The sequence below is a fragment of the Dermacentor andersoni genome, chromosome 2, assembly GCF_023375885.2.
Source record: "Dermacentor andersoni chromosome 2, qqDerAnde1_hic_scaffold, whole genome shotgun sequence".
In the NCBI taxonomy this organism is placed as follows: Eukaryota; Metazoa; Arthropoda; class Arachnida; order Ixodida; family Ixodidae; genus Dermacentor; species Dermacentor andersoni.
In genome coordinates this window covers 141,992,084-142,004,936 of record NC_092815.1, presented here as the reverse complement: position 1 = coordinate 142,004,936, position 12,853 = coordinate 141,992,084, and the positions used below count along the sequence as shown (strand labels likewise).

Here is a 12,853-nt window from a genome sequence, read left to right as displayed (position 1 = left end):
GGCAACGTTTAGCGCTATCTAGTGAGTCGAGTCTAGCAGTGCTATTGGAGGAATTAGAGGGCAGTAAATGGGATATAATGGGGCTCAGTGAAGCTAGGAGGCCAAAAGAAGCATATGCAGTGCTAAAAAGCGGGCACGTCCTGTGCTACTGGGGCTTAGGGGAGAGACGAGAACTAGGAGTCCGATTCCTGATTAATAAGAACATAGCTGGTAACATACAGGAACTCTATAGCATTAACGAGAGGGTGGCAGGTCTTGTTCTGAAACTTAATAAGAGGTACAAAATGAAGGTTGTACAGGTCTACGCCCCTACATCCAGTCATGATGACCAGGAAGTCGAAAGCTTCTATGAAGACGTGGAATGGGCGACGGGTAAAGTCAAAGCAAAATACAGTATACTGATTGGCGACTTCAATGCCAAGGTAGACATGAAGCAGGCTGGAGACAAGGCATTGGGGGAATATGGCATAGGCACTAGGATTAGCAGGGGAGAGTTAGTAGTAGAGTTTGCGGAACAGAATAATATGCGGATAATGAATACCTTCTTCCGCAAGCGGGATAGTCGAAAGTGGACGTGGAGGAGCCCGAACGGCGAGACTAGAAATGAAATAGACCTCATACTCTGCGCTAACCCTGGCATCATACAAGATGTGGACGTGCTCGGCAAGGTGCGCTGCAGTGACCACAGGATGGTAAGAACTCGAATTAGCCTAGACCTGAGGAGGGAACGGAAGAAACTGGTACATAAGAAGCCGATTAATGAGTTAGCGGTAAGAGGGAAAATAGATGAATTCCAGATCAAGCTACAGAACAGGTATTCGGCTTTAACTCAGGAAGAGGACATTAGTGTTGAAGCAATGAATGACAATCTTGTGGGCATCATTAAGGAGTGTGCAATGGAAGTCGGTGGTAACTCCATTAGGCAGGATACCAGCAAACTATCGCAGGAGACGAAAGATCTGATCAAGAAGCGCCAATGTATGAAAGCCTCTAACCCTACAGCTAGAATAGAACTGGCAGAACTTTCGAAGTTAATCAACAAGCGTAAGACAGCTCACGTAAGGAAGTATAATATGGATAGAATTGAACATGCTCTCAGGAACGGAGGAAGCCTAAAAACAGTGAAGAAGAAACTAGGAATTGGCAAGAATCAGATGTATGCGTTAAGAGACAAAGCCGGCAATATCATTACTAATATGGATGAGATAGTTCAAGTGGCTGAGGAGTTCTATAGAGATTTATACAGTACCAGTGGCACCCACGACGATAATGGAAGAGAAAATAGTCTAGAGGAATTCGAAATCCCAAAGGTAACGCCGGAAGAAGTAAAGAAAGCCTTGGGAGATATGCAAAGGGGGAAGGCAGCTGGGGAGGATCAGGTAACAGCAGATTTGTTGAAGGGTGGACAGATTGTTCTAGAGAAACTAGATTTTTGTTCTTGCGCTTTTTCTCTCTTACCAAACGTCTTGTAGAACGGTAATTTACTGAAGCAGAAGAAATAATTTTTCATTTTAGTGTCCCTTTACGATAACAACGCCGGACGTCGTACTATGTCCGACAAATGAGACATTGGCAAAGCCGCTCTGAAGATAATTCGGTTAAATATTGATTTCTGCATTAACGTTTTTCCAATGAAAACCAGGTACTAGCCTCTTTGGCTATGGGTCCAGACAAGGGTTGAAATATTCTTTGTGTTTCTGATGAACGCTAATAAAACTGAATAGAAATGGTAACCAAATTTTCGTTACGAGAACCAGTGTACTTCTGGTTGTATTATTTTACGTGCCCGTAGCATGATACGATAATAATTTTTATCACCCGATGTTGTTTAATGTGCACCGGAATTTAAGCACACGAGTGATTTCGCATTGCGCACCCCATCAAAATGCGGCCGCCGTGATCGGAATCGTGCCCGCGACCTCATGCACAGCAGCGCAACGGCGTAGTCAGTGGGGCACCGCAGCGGCTCAGTTATGAAGATCACTAATGTGTCTCGATGCATCAAGCAGAAGTTATTTTCTTAAAGACAATGCCTTCCTCAGCTTTCCTGCATCGGGTATGTGCTGCTAGATTCTTTCATGGGCTGATTCCTGAGATAGCGCATTGTAAATAATGTGGGCTGATCCCGAAAAATTTTGCACCCTAAAGATATTTTCATGGGTATGTCCAGTCTAAAAATATGAGCCGACGCCGAATTTGTGCATTGTAAAAATGCGCCCAGAAAAAAAAACGCGTTGTTAATAAGCACAGGGACAGAAGTAGGCGGAGCAAGGTGCGACAACTTCCTAAAATTCGGGCTGATCCCAAAGATAGCGCAGTAAACAAATTTGGCATTCAGGTACTTATCCTGCCACCCTCGCCCGAGGACACAGGGACACAGTGACAACGCCCCATGCGCACCCCCCAACTGGGTCAGGACGGTGTCACGTGTTTGATCGACGTCAATTAGAGGTTGACCGGTCTCTTCTACCCCCCCCCCCTCCCCACACACACACTTTTTTATTATATCCTCTTCAACTCACGTCCGCTGAGATACGTCGCTCCGTACTCGCGCATGCAGGGCCCGTGACGTTGCTGCTCTATCTTCTCACGCTCCGCAAGATGTCTCCCAAGATGGCGCGCACAACCTGGATGCTGGTGTCCCCACCATTCGCTCTGGGCCAGGCGGCCACTCGAGCCGTCGTGCGAGGGAAAATTGCCTACGTCTGCCGCGAAATGGAAGCGAGGAAATGGCACGCAATAGGCCGCGATGCGGCGATCCGTGACCTGCGTCGTGCACTGTCCGCCCACAACCTTGGGGCCTATTACCAGCGTGAGTTTTAACCACCCATGATGGCTTCCCATGTTTCTTGGCCTGCTGGTTTACTTCCGTGTTGTGACACATGTCAACGCATGGAGGACACGTAGGCGTCGGAAATGCAGTATCCTGCGTCTTCCTCCTAACCCACACAGCGCAACACATGATCTTGTGCTACGCTAAGTTTCGGATCTCAATATTCAGCTTTCAGCCCAGAAAATTTTATGCAAAGCCTACAGTTGCGTTTCCGATTGAATGGAGCGATACTCAAGCTTGAATGGCTCAGAAAAATGAAATACTACGCTACACATACCTTACAAAATAACAATTCAGTGTTCTTTTTGTACAGGTGTTCTCTGAGTGGCCAGAAATAACGGTTCTAATTTTCAAGATGGTAATATAAAAATTCTGAGTTTTCTAGATGTTGCATGGAATGTCTTATGATACGTCTTATATCCTCTCAAGTTCCATAGATTGCATGCGGAGATTTCAACGTTAACTTGTGCAAAGATAATTCCAATTATTTATTATTACTTCGGTTACTTAGCCTTACAAACGTTATTTCCACTGCAACTCGCGTCACTGACCAATCAGAATTCATTATCGAACACATGTTATGCCACATCGGATGGGAAGTGAGTGCTGGCGTTTATGATGTGAGCGTTGCCGATTATAACCCAACATTTCTGTTTATTCCCCGTAGATGCATAACACACAGGCCAGCGCTTCACCAGGCAAGCACTCAGCATAAGTAGAATATGTTCTATTGAGTCGATTATTCCAGGATCTTAACTTTGCGTGTATTTATGATGAAATAGAAAATGAGCGTGAACATTTTTTGCAGTGCATAAGCAACCTGATCACGCAATCAACATGTGAATGTTCCCGTACCAATTGTTGATCACGCCATTTGTCCCTAGCTGACCAGCAGTCTCTTAGATATATTGAAATTGAAGGACTCGTACTACAATCGGTGGAAAAACAACAAGAATAATGAATATTACAGAGAAAGTTTCAAGTGTTATAGAAGTAAGTCAGTCACAATAAAATAACAATTCAAGAGGCAGTATTGTGCTACGTAATTAAGCGTGAAAGGATACAAGAAGGCAGGTAGTGAAAGATCTTACAGGCATAGATCAAAAACGCTTTCTTCCTAATATCATCTTTTCATAATTGCTGATGATTTCAATATAGACTGAAACCAGTAATGACGCTATCCTTGCTGGTCAGTTTTCCCTCGTTGCTATCCACTCCCTTTCTTCCTACGTTGGCTGGTATTGATTTCTACCTTAAAGACATTACAACAAATAAACTAAAATATATCATGGCTAATATGTCAGCAAACAAAGCGACTACTGATGATGGAATACCAGCAAAGATTATTAAGGATAATATAACCCTCTCTGCCTTCCGATATGTCATCTATTCAACCATGCATTTGCCTCTCGTACATATATATTTAGTGTAAAAACCGCCAATGTAGTTCCCGTACACAAACCAGGGGACTCAAATCAACCGGGAAACTACAGACCGATTTCGGTTCTAAGCTCCCTTAAAGCACTTTTCGAGAAGCTCCTTGTCGTACGATTAAACAGCTTTCTGAGTTAAAGTGGCGTAATCTGCCCACAGCAGCCAGTATCCGTTCCAGCTAGGTCTACAGCACCAGCTATTCTGACCCCCTCGCAGGATATGAACATCGCACCTCACGACGGTAAAACAGCAATAGCAGTCTCCCTAAATATCAAAAAGACATTCGACACAGTTTCTCACGATATATTCTTACATAGGCGTGAAAGCTATGGCTTCAGCGACAGTTCGCTCCTGTTCTCGCTACTTGTCCTCGCGAAAAAAAAAAATACTGGTGATTGACAGTTAAAGAGTCCGCGTACTTTTTTACTGTACATGAATGATATCCCCAAAACTCTTATGTATTCTAAAATACTAATGTACACTGACGATAAGGCCATAATATTCACAGGAAGTATTCTGTCAACACAGCAAGCCAAGATAATCTCTGAGTTGTCAATGGTGAACAACTGTTTTATTGAAAACAAGTTAACATTATATAAGTACGTTGTTTTTCTATCTAGAAGAAAGAACATTGTTACTACATCACTGAAGCTCTTTCTGTACAACAACCCAATCGAGGACGTTGTTTCTTTTGAACACTTAGGCATGATTTTTGACTAGAACCTTCATTGGGAAGAATAAATCCGCAGCGTTTGCAGAAAGGTGGCGTATGGTTGTAACACCCTAATTAAAGCGCTCCACTGCTTTCCCCTTTCTGTGCTTCGGACACTGTGCTTTACTTGTTGTCATTCCCATATAAGCTACTATATAGAATCATAGGGTGTAACATATATATCATATGTAAAACCGCTACTACGACTACAAAAGAGAGCGCTAAGCATAATAGATAACTATGTGAATGCTAACAACACTTCTTTTCTGGAAGAACGTGTACTATCAGCTTGGGCACTTCGTAATAATAAGTTTGCCATTCTTGTTAACAAAATAGGCACTAGCTTTCCCAACTCCTTCATTCTTTTCATCCCTCCATCGCGTAACACTAGACACGCCTAAAACGGCAATTTTAATATGTCTACATGCTGCAATTTATGTGGAAACGTTAAACTGACTTTCACGGGAAGGCAATTTGTAATAAACTAGCCCTGGAAGTTAAACTAAGAAGGAAATTTAAACATAGTGCGAAAATAATTTTTAAACAGTCCTTTAAAACAGTTTTTAAACAGTCCTTTTTACTTGGTGGCGTAAGTGTATTTTATTAAATTTGCCTGTTATAATTCTTTCTATCAAAATTTATTATATATATATATATATATATATATATATATATATATATATATATATATATATATATATATATATATATATATATATATATGCACTGTTAACCTGTTCAACGTATTCTTCAATGAAGCGACCACTAGCCAATATAGGCTATCGGTCTTGATAGTTTGTGACCACCTCTTGCGATTCATCAATAGATTTAACGAATGAATGAATGGTCTTCATAGCCTGTACGTATTTAGATTTTTGAACGAACGTCGAAAAGGTGAATTTTATGATTCTGTTTGTTCAGAATAAGATTCAGTTACAGCTTAGTTCGCAAATAAAAGTATGCGATGTTATCTTCGTCTGTGCCCCTCGTGATGCTGACATCGCACTCCAGCCCCCATATAAAAAATATTGATCTCGAGGGCCATGTTTTACTGTTACAGCAGACGACGGAAGCGCCAAGTTGGCATCGCAGCTGGCAATATTTCGGACAATATTTAGCACAACTAAAAGGCATGCACGAAGGCAATTTACAAATCTTTCTTAATAAACCACGTAATTTGCAGCAACAACGGCTAATTACACAATCTGGAGCATGAAATGTGATCTCACTTGACTAAGATCGCATTTCCGTGATTGAATGGTATACCATTCAATCACTAAAGTTGCTCGTGCAAAGTCTTACGTTCTTTACTAAATTATTCCCTAGTATTGCGACAATGGGAGCCCACAAACAGATCTCAGTAAACATAACATCCACAGCGCATGTATTTTATCCTAAGTACTATCAGATTCATATTAAGTGTCAGATTCATATTAAAAGTGTAAAGCAATATCAGTGCTCAAACCTGAAAGTGATACATTTTCACTGGCACTGCTCTTTACGGGCAGCGCAGTGGCACCTGTGCGGTGCCATTATAGGCGCTGCACGGCAAGTGAAAGGCTTTAAGAGCGTTATAAACAGCATCCATTTGTTGCTCTTACAACACATGGACGCGGCCGAGGCGGAAGCTGCTTTAACGCAGTTTCAAAAGTCGGCGACAGGCTACAAGTGCAGCACAATGAAACACATGGAGTTAATATTGGTAATTTAATATCGTTGACTGAACCGTTAAATAAAAACCAAGTAGTTTTGTTCTCAGACACGTACGAGTCCTGACTGGAACAGAAAACACTGTCTGATACTCAATTAGAGATATAAAAAGTGAAATGGAAACAGCTGGGGAATAACGTTCCACAACGTAAGTGTAGACGTAGGTTTTCTCCAGGAATTCCTTCAGTTTCCCGAGTCCGTTATCACATCCCGTAATTTCTTGGGTGACCGAATTGAACGAGAATCTTGCACACGTGGGCACGCTATACATAAGCAGGGTGGAGCGAAGCTGTGTAATTTGCATTCGGAGTACTTCCTCCGCAGGGGCCTTCACCGAGCAGGAAGAGGACCCATGCAGCGTGGGCTTTTTCTCGCTGTCGGTGACCAGTGCAATGCCGGACGTTTTACTGCTGGCGTGCGAGGGGCTGGTGCTCTTCGTTCTAGTAAGCCTTTCGCACTCGGGATACAACTTGGATTTTCGCAAGGCTATCTTTCCAGGTATGCGCCTGCTCTCTTGTTCAAAATACTCAATATATATATATATATATATATATATATATATATATATATATATATATATATATATATATATATATATATATATATATAGTATAGTAAGTGATAGTGTCGAAGCTCTACGTTGAAATCGGGAGGACTAGAGGCGTGCAGTCATGAGCAAGTGAGTGAATAAACTTTTGTTGGGTCCAGCAAAACGCGATGAAATGCGCACCCGGCTAATCCCACGATGGGGCTGACAGGTCTAGCCTGCCAGCCAGGATTTAGTCTTCAAAGACGGGACTTCGCTGGAGCGCGTCCCACTCTTCCTTGGCGAACCTGGGGCCCAATGACCCTCACTTCCACAGCAAGTGAGACAAAGTAGCAGCCTCACCACAGGCCATGCAATCATGACACCCTTGATATAGCCTACTAACATTTATTGACGACTTGGATGCTCATACCGTGCTACGCGATGCCTGCCGGTCTGACGTCACATTTCTCTCTGTGGTACGTTCAGCCCACGCATGTGAAAAGAAACGCTTGGGAAGAGCATTTACCGGCATGCATTTGCATGACTGCATGGATATGTGTGTATCCTGCACCACTTTCCTTTTCTGCGTCTCTTTTCTTACTGCTTTTTTTATCATCTATTGTGGCCTCGTAGCCGCTACTAGCGGTGGGTAACAGTCCTATGACTAGGATGTCAATAAACGCACAAAAATGCGCACTGAAGTTGACAGAGCAGCGTCATCTATAGATCCACGGGGGCATGAGGGCAGGGTCTACTGCGGATACTTTTGCGGTGTTGATTACTGACGAAGCAAGACAGAGAGAGAGAGAGAGAAAGAAACATCGTGTGCGTGTTTGTGTTAGCAGTTATTTAGCAGTTAGTGTTATTTAGCAGTATTTAGTGTTAGCAGTTATTGTTAGCAGTTAAAAGCATGTACATTAAGAGCCGAATAATAAATGGATGCCTCAGCGGTGTTAGCGGGATACCTGGCTCCGCGATAACTTTCGCAGAAAGCAGACATAAAAAATAAGATTTTTGACTGACCCTTTTAGAAATATACTTCACTAAAATCATTCTTTCGTTGCCGATGTTTTATATTGCAAATGGTATTGTGTTTTGAACTGTGCCGCATATTCCCTTATTCAATGCCTCTCTGGAGACCTGTAAGGCATACCTAAAGACTATTAAAAATGAAACAGACAATCGGGCTTGTTGCTTTTTCATAAAGTGTATAATAACGGTGCATTAGACAGGGGCCAACGTAGAAACCGGACACACAACGCGCTCACTTCCAAATGATTTATTTGCCTAAAGCACGTACCTACAAGGACATGCACAAGTTGAAAACGAGAAATCGCCAACAATAGACCAACCAAGCATGCGCGGAAAAGCAAAATATTTGTCTTGTGGGGAAATGGTGCGAGCACTCCCACATCCAATTCATATTCGTTATCTCAAATCTTCAACTATCTCTCTGATGCATTGTTTCTCAAACTGCGGGTGATAACCCCCGAATGGGTAATGTGCCTTTATATATGAGTCACGGAGAGTCCAACTATCACTACGACTAATGACGTCAATGCCTCTTACCAAACTTTGGCGTCAAGTTTTATACTATCCACTTCCTTCTTCGCACTCCATTTATTGGTGCGAGGCGGTAAAATTGTGCTTGGAGGAAGCCATAGAAACTACACAGCATTTAAAGTCCGTCCCTCAAGGATTAAACTAAGTTTCCCTCACTGAATTGATTAATAAATTAGTACTTCATTAAAGACGTTAGCAAACATTTTTCGTAGCTCTTTCTGCCGCTGTTAGCGGCTTTTAGATAAATGAAAATGTAATTGTGCTTGTGGAAATGAAAAATTAAGGATTCATAAAGCTTATAAAAGGGGGGGGGGGAGGAGGTTACGTTATGTTTGGTATTAGTAGAAGGAGTCAAGTACTGGGTGAAGCTAAAGAAACACTAATCTTGTCAGTTGTCCCTTTGCAGAACCCCTAATTCTGCACTTGTACGATGGAACGCAATCCCAACGTGTATAATGATAAGATGTTTCCTTGCTTATACTTGTCATCGTGTCACTTATTTCGCGTCAATATTAGCGCTCAGCTAAGCTTGTATAAAGCAATCAATCAATAAATCAAGTTTTATTTTCGCCGCACACAATACATTGTTACTGCGAAAATAGGGGGCCAGAGAAAAAAGCTGCATCTATGCAGCTTGACTAAGCCCTAGCCACCCGTACAGCAGCAGTGACACGACGATTTGTTATATGGATTCAGTTATATAAACATATCAGCAAATAAAGAAATGATTAGACAATCCCATCAAAAATGGCAGTTACAAGAACAATTTAGCAGCATACACATTTCAATGAAAATTAGACATATAAGCAGTTCCAATACAGTCACACAAACAGTTCAAATAAGCTTTTGTTAGTAAGGGCCAGAACGTCAACATTTTTTCCGGTCTAGCTCATTTAGTGTAGTTGCGAGTGCGTAGTCAAGTCTTGCTTTCTCATAATGGGTGCGCGAGAAGAGAACGTAGCATGGCGGTTGATATCTGAAAGGGTAGGAAACTGTACTTTTCCTGAGATTTGATAATTCTTGGAATAGTTCCACCCTACCTAATGTGGCGTTTTTATAGGTTCTTAATAGTTCGTATATACTGTGGATTTTCATAATTTTATGTTTGTGAAACAGTGGTTCTGTGTGTTCTACGAACGAGGAATTTTCTATTGATCGAAGTGCTTTTTTCTGAATGAGGAAGAGTTTGTGTAAGTTCGATGCTATCGTGTTTCCCCATATTAGCTTGCAGTAATGTAAGTGAGAGTTAAAGAGTGCAAAATATAACCCCTTTTCAATGCTGACTGGAAAAGTGTGACGGTTCTGGTTTAATACACCAGCGGCTTTACTTAATTTTGGTAATAGAGTTTTCACATGTTTTCACAGACATGTTTATTGAGAAAATTACACCTAGAATTTTAACAGACTTTCCTATTTTAATTTTGAATGGCCCGAGAGCAATATCGTCGTCTATTTTTTCTAAGGTGCCTCGAGTGCGAAACAACACACGCTTAGATTTTGACTCATTAAGAATGAGCCCATTGTTCTGGCACCAAATCTGCTAGTTGTGAGAGCTCGCACTTCTCTTTTGTCTTAGAATATCAATGTCTCTTTCTTTAACGAGTGCCGAGCAATCATCGGCATAAATAATATATCTAATATCCTCATATATCTTTACAATATCATTAATATAGAAAACAAAGAGAATTGGTCGCAGTATGCTACCCTGTGGTGCTCCAGTAGGTGAAATTTATATTTATTTAGTTGGACGTATTTATGGCTCGCACTCAGGTAAGATTTAATAAGTTGTAGTGTTGTGCCACGAAACCCATAATGCTCTAACAAGGCTTTGCTAAAATCTAAGAGCATACCCAATGTCATTGGGTATACTCTTATGCAAGAATAATAATAATAATAATAATAATAATAATAATAATAATAATAATAATAATAATAATAATAATAATAATAATAATGTTAACAATAATAATAAGGTATTACCTTGCTCTCAAAATTGTTTAACATTTCTTCCTTCTGAACTAGAAGTACTGTCTCCGTGCAGCGTCCCTTTCTGAAACCAAATTGGTAATCTGATAAGAGGTCATATTTTCTAGTAAATTTGTCAATACGAGAATTAATCACTTTATCTTGTCCCTTAGAGAATACTGCCAAGATTGACGCCAGGCGGTAATTACCTAAACAATTTTTTCACCATTCTTGTAGATTACTACAAGAGCGGTTACACTTTTCCGAGCGGCCCACGTATTCTTTAACAGGCGAGCTATAAAAACAGTCTCCCGGCCGCAAACAATCTTCTTTTGGCGTTTTCTATCATCTCCTTCTGAATTTCCGCGATTTTGTTTACCTAGCTAGCATAAATTAGGCAGCTTTTCTGGTGTCGTGAAAAGGCTACAAAATTGTTTTATCTGTGTACTATCTTCATCAAATTGTGAGATACCGCGTGCGCATGAATTATGCGATATTGCAAGGAATGACAGTGCCCTTTTGCATTTATTTTTCTGGGAATGATTACATGATTTGTCCGATCCGTGCTGTTTTCTGAAGAGACTCTTAAGAAATGAAACTACAATGAGCCTGCAACAGCCATCTTCGGTTAAGTGGGGACGTTGCTCATTAAAGCTTTCTGTCATTTGGTGGGTACGAGAGTTCTTTAGGGCGCCCTGAAACGAATTGCTTTCTTCGGTTCTTTTTGCTCGTTTTCTTGGATGTTGGTTATGGTTCAACTTCCACCGCTGGCGCAGAAGGCTCGTGCTCTCACGCAACTGAGCTTTTTGAGACACATGTGCTGGTCGCGCGAGATTTTTGTGGCCTCTTGACGGTTTATGTGCAGTAGTGGAGCGTCCGGGAAGGAGAGTCTTCCTGCTCTACCGCCACTCCGTCCTCTGGGGTGGCTGCGGGAGACAACTCCGGCGGGAGAAGAGAATGGCAGGCGTGTATTTTTTGTTATTCAGGAGACCCAAAACCACGCGTGACAAGGACGTACCTTCCTACCGCAACGTTCCTGCAATGAGGCAATGAAATGATTTGTATTTTTACTAGTGCTTGGCCCTTGGCACGGGTCTGGCGTCAGGTGGGCAGAGAGAGCAGGTGGTAGGGAAACCAAGGTTGACATATCTTTGACGCACGACTGCCTTAATAAGGTCAGGGCTTATTGGTCAGTGGTATGGTCAAGCTGCCGATCTCGAAATGGGGTTCGCCACAAGGTGGATGCTTGTGGCGAACGATGGGCGTCAATTTTCGTAGGAGTACGGCGCGGCGCAAAGGTTGAAGCAATATGATGGCGGAGCCGTGTTAGCTAGACGGAAAAACGGAAATTCCTTCTTGGGCAGCGCACATACAAAGGAAACACGAGAAATAATACAGGACAAGCGCTATGCATTCTGCCCAAGAATGGATAGGTTCCGAATCGCCCGCTTTTTGCTGCTCTGCAGAAAAACTGAAATGTCACGAAGATTCTTGGCGAGCTCGATGTAGCGGCATCCCTTGACGATAGCTTGGCTACTGGAGACATTGTTGTATATCAAGCAAATTAAATGCGTCGTCCGTGATCGCTTTCATAACGTGGCCAACTCTGTCAACCTCTGCCATTTTTCCGTCTACTTTTCTGAAAGGCCTCTATGTATGTCATGAGCACATACTGCACACACGAGACAAAAGATTCAATGGATGGCTGGACACAGGTAGCGATCTCTTTTTTCTTTTCTTTTTTTCTTTTTTGGAGTTACTTGGAGATTAGACGGGTTTCTCCTCATTGAAAATCCCCCAGTTAGAGAGCTCGTCTTCAGGTACATGGAATCAGACACGTGACTATTTGCCCAAGCAGAATATAGCAATGGCAAGCATTACGCTTGATACTTCAGTAAAAACTACATCGGACGAAACCAAGATAAGATTCCTACTCTCCAAGCACTACGGTAGGGTCCCAGCAGTTGTGCTGGCTAACACGCTCCTACACGCTAAGCTAGTCATCGACGTCAAGGCCATAACGGCCAGAAAGTGTACCAGGATAGCCGGGATTTGACATCGTGACGTACGGTTTTGCTGGAGCCGCATTTGTAGGTGGACACAAGAT

General features: G+C 42.1%; 1 protein-coding gene across 2 annotated transcripts in view; it reads left to right on the top strand.

The window, feature by feature from the left end:
- LOC126540970 (uncharacterized) overlaps positions 1-12,853 on the top strand; it is a 53,144-nt gene that overhangs the window by 2,243 nt on the left and 38,048 nt on the right. For both annotated transcript variants that reach the window (XM_072286274.1, XM_072286273.1), the window contains exons 2-3: positions 2,561-2,812; positions 7,014-7,187. In XM_072286274.1, coding sequence (XP_072142375.1) covers positions 2,561-2,812; positions 7,014-7,187 — 426 coding nt within the window. The remainder of the gene's footprint in view (positions 1-2,560; positions 2,813-7,013; positions 7,188-12,853) is intronic.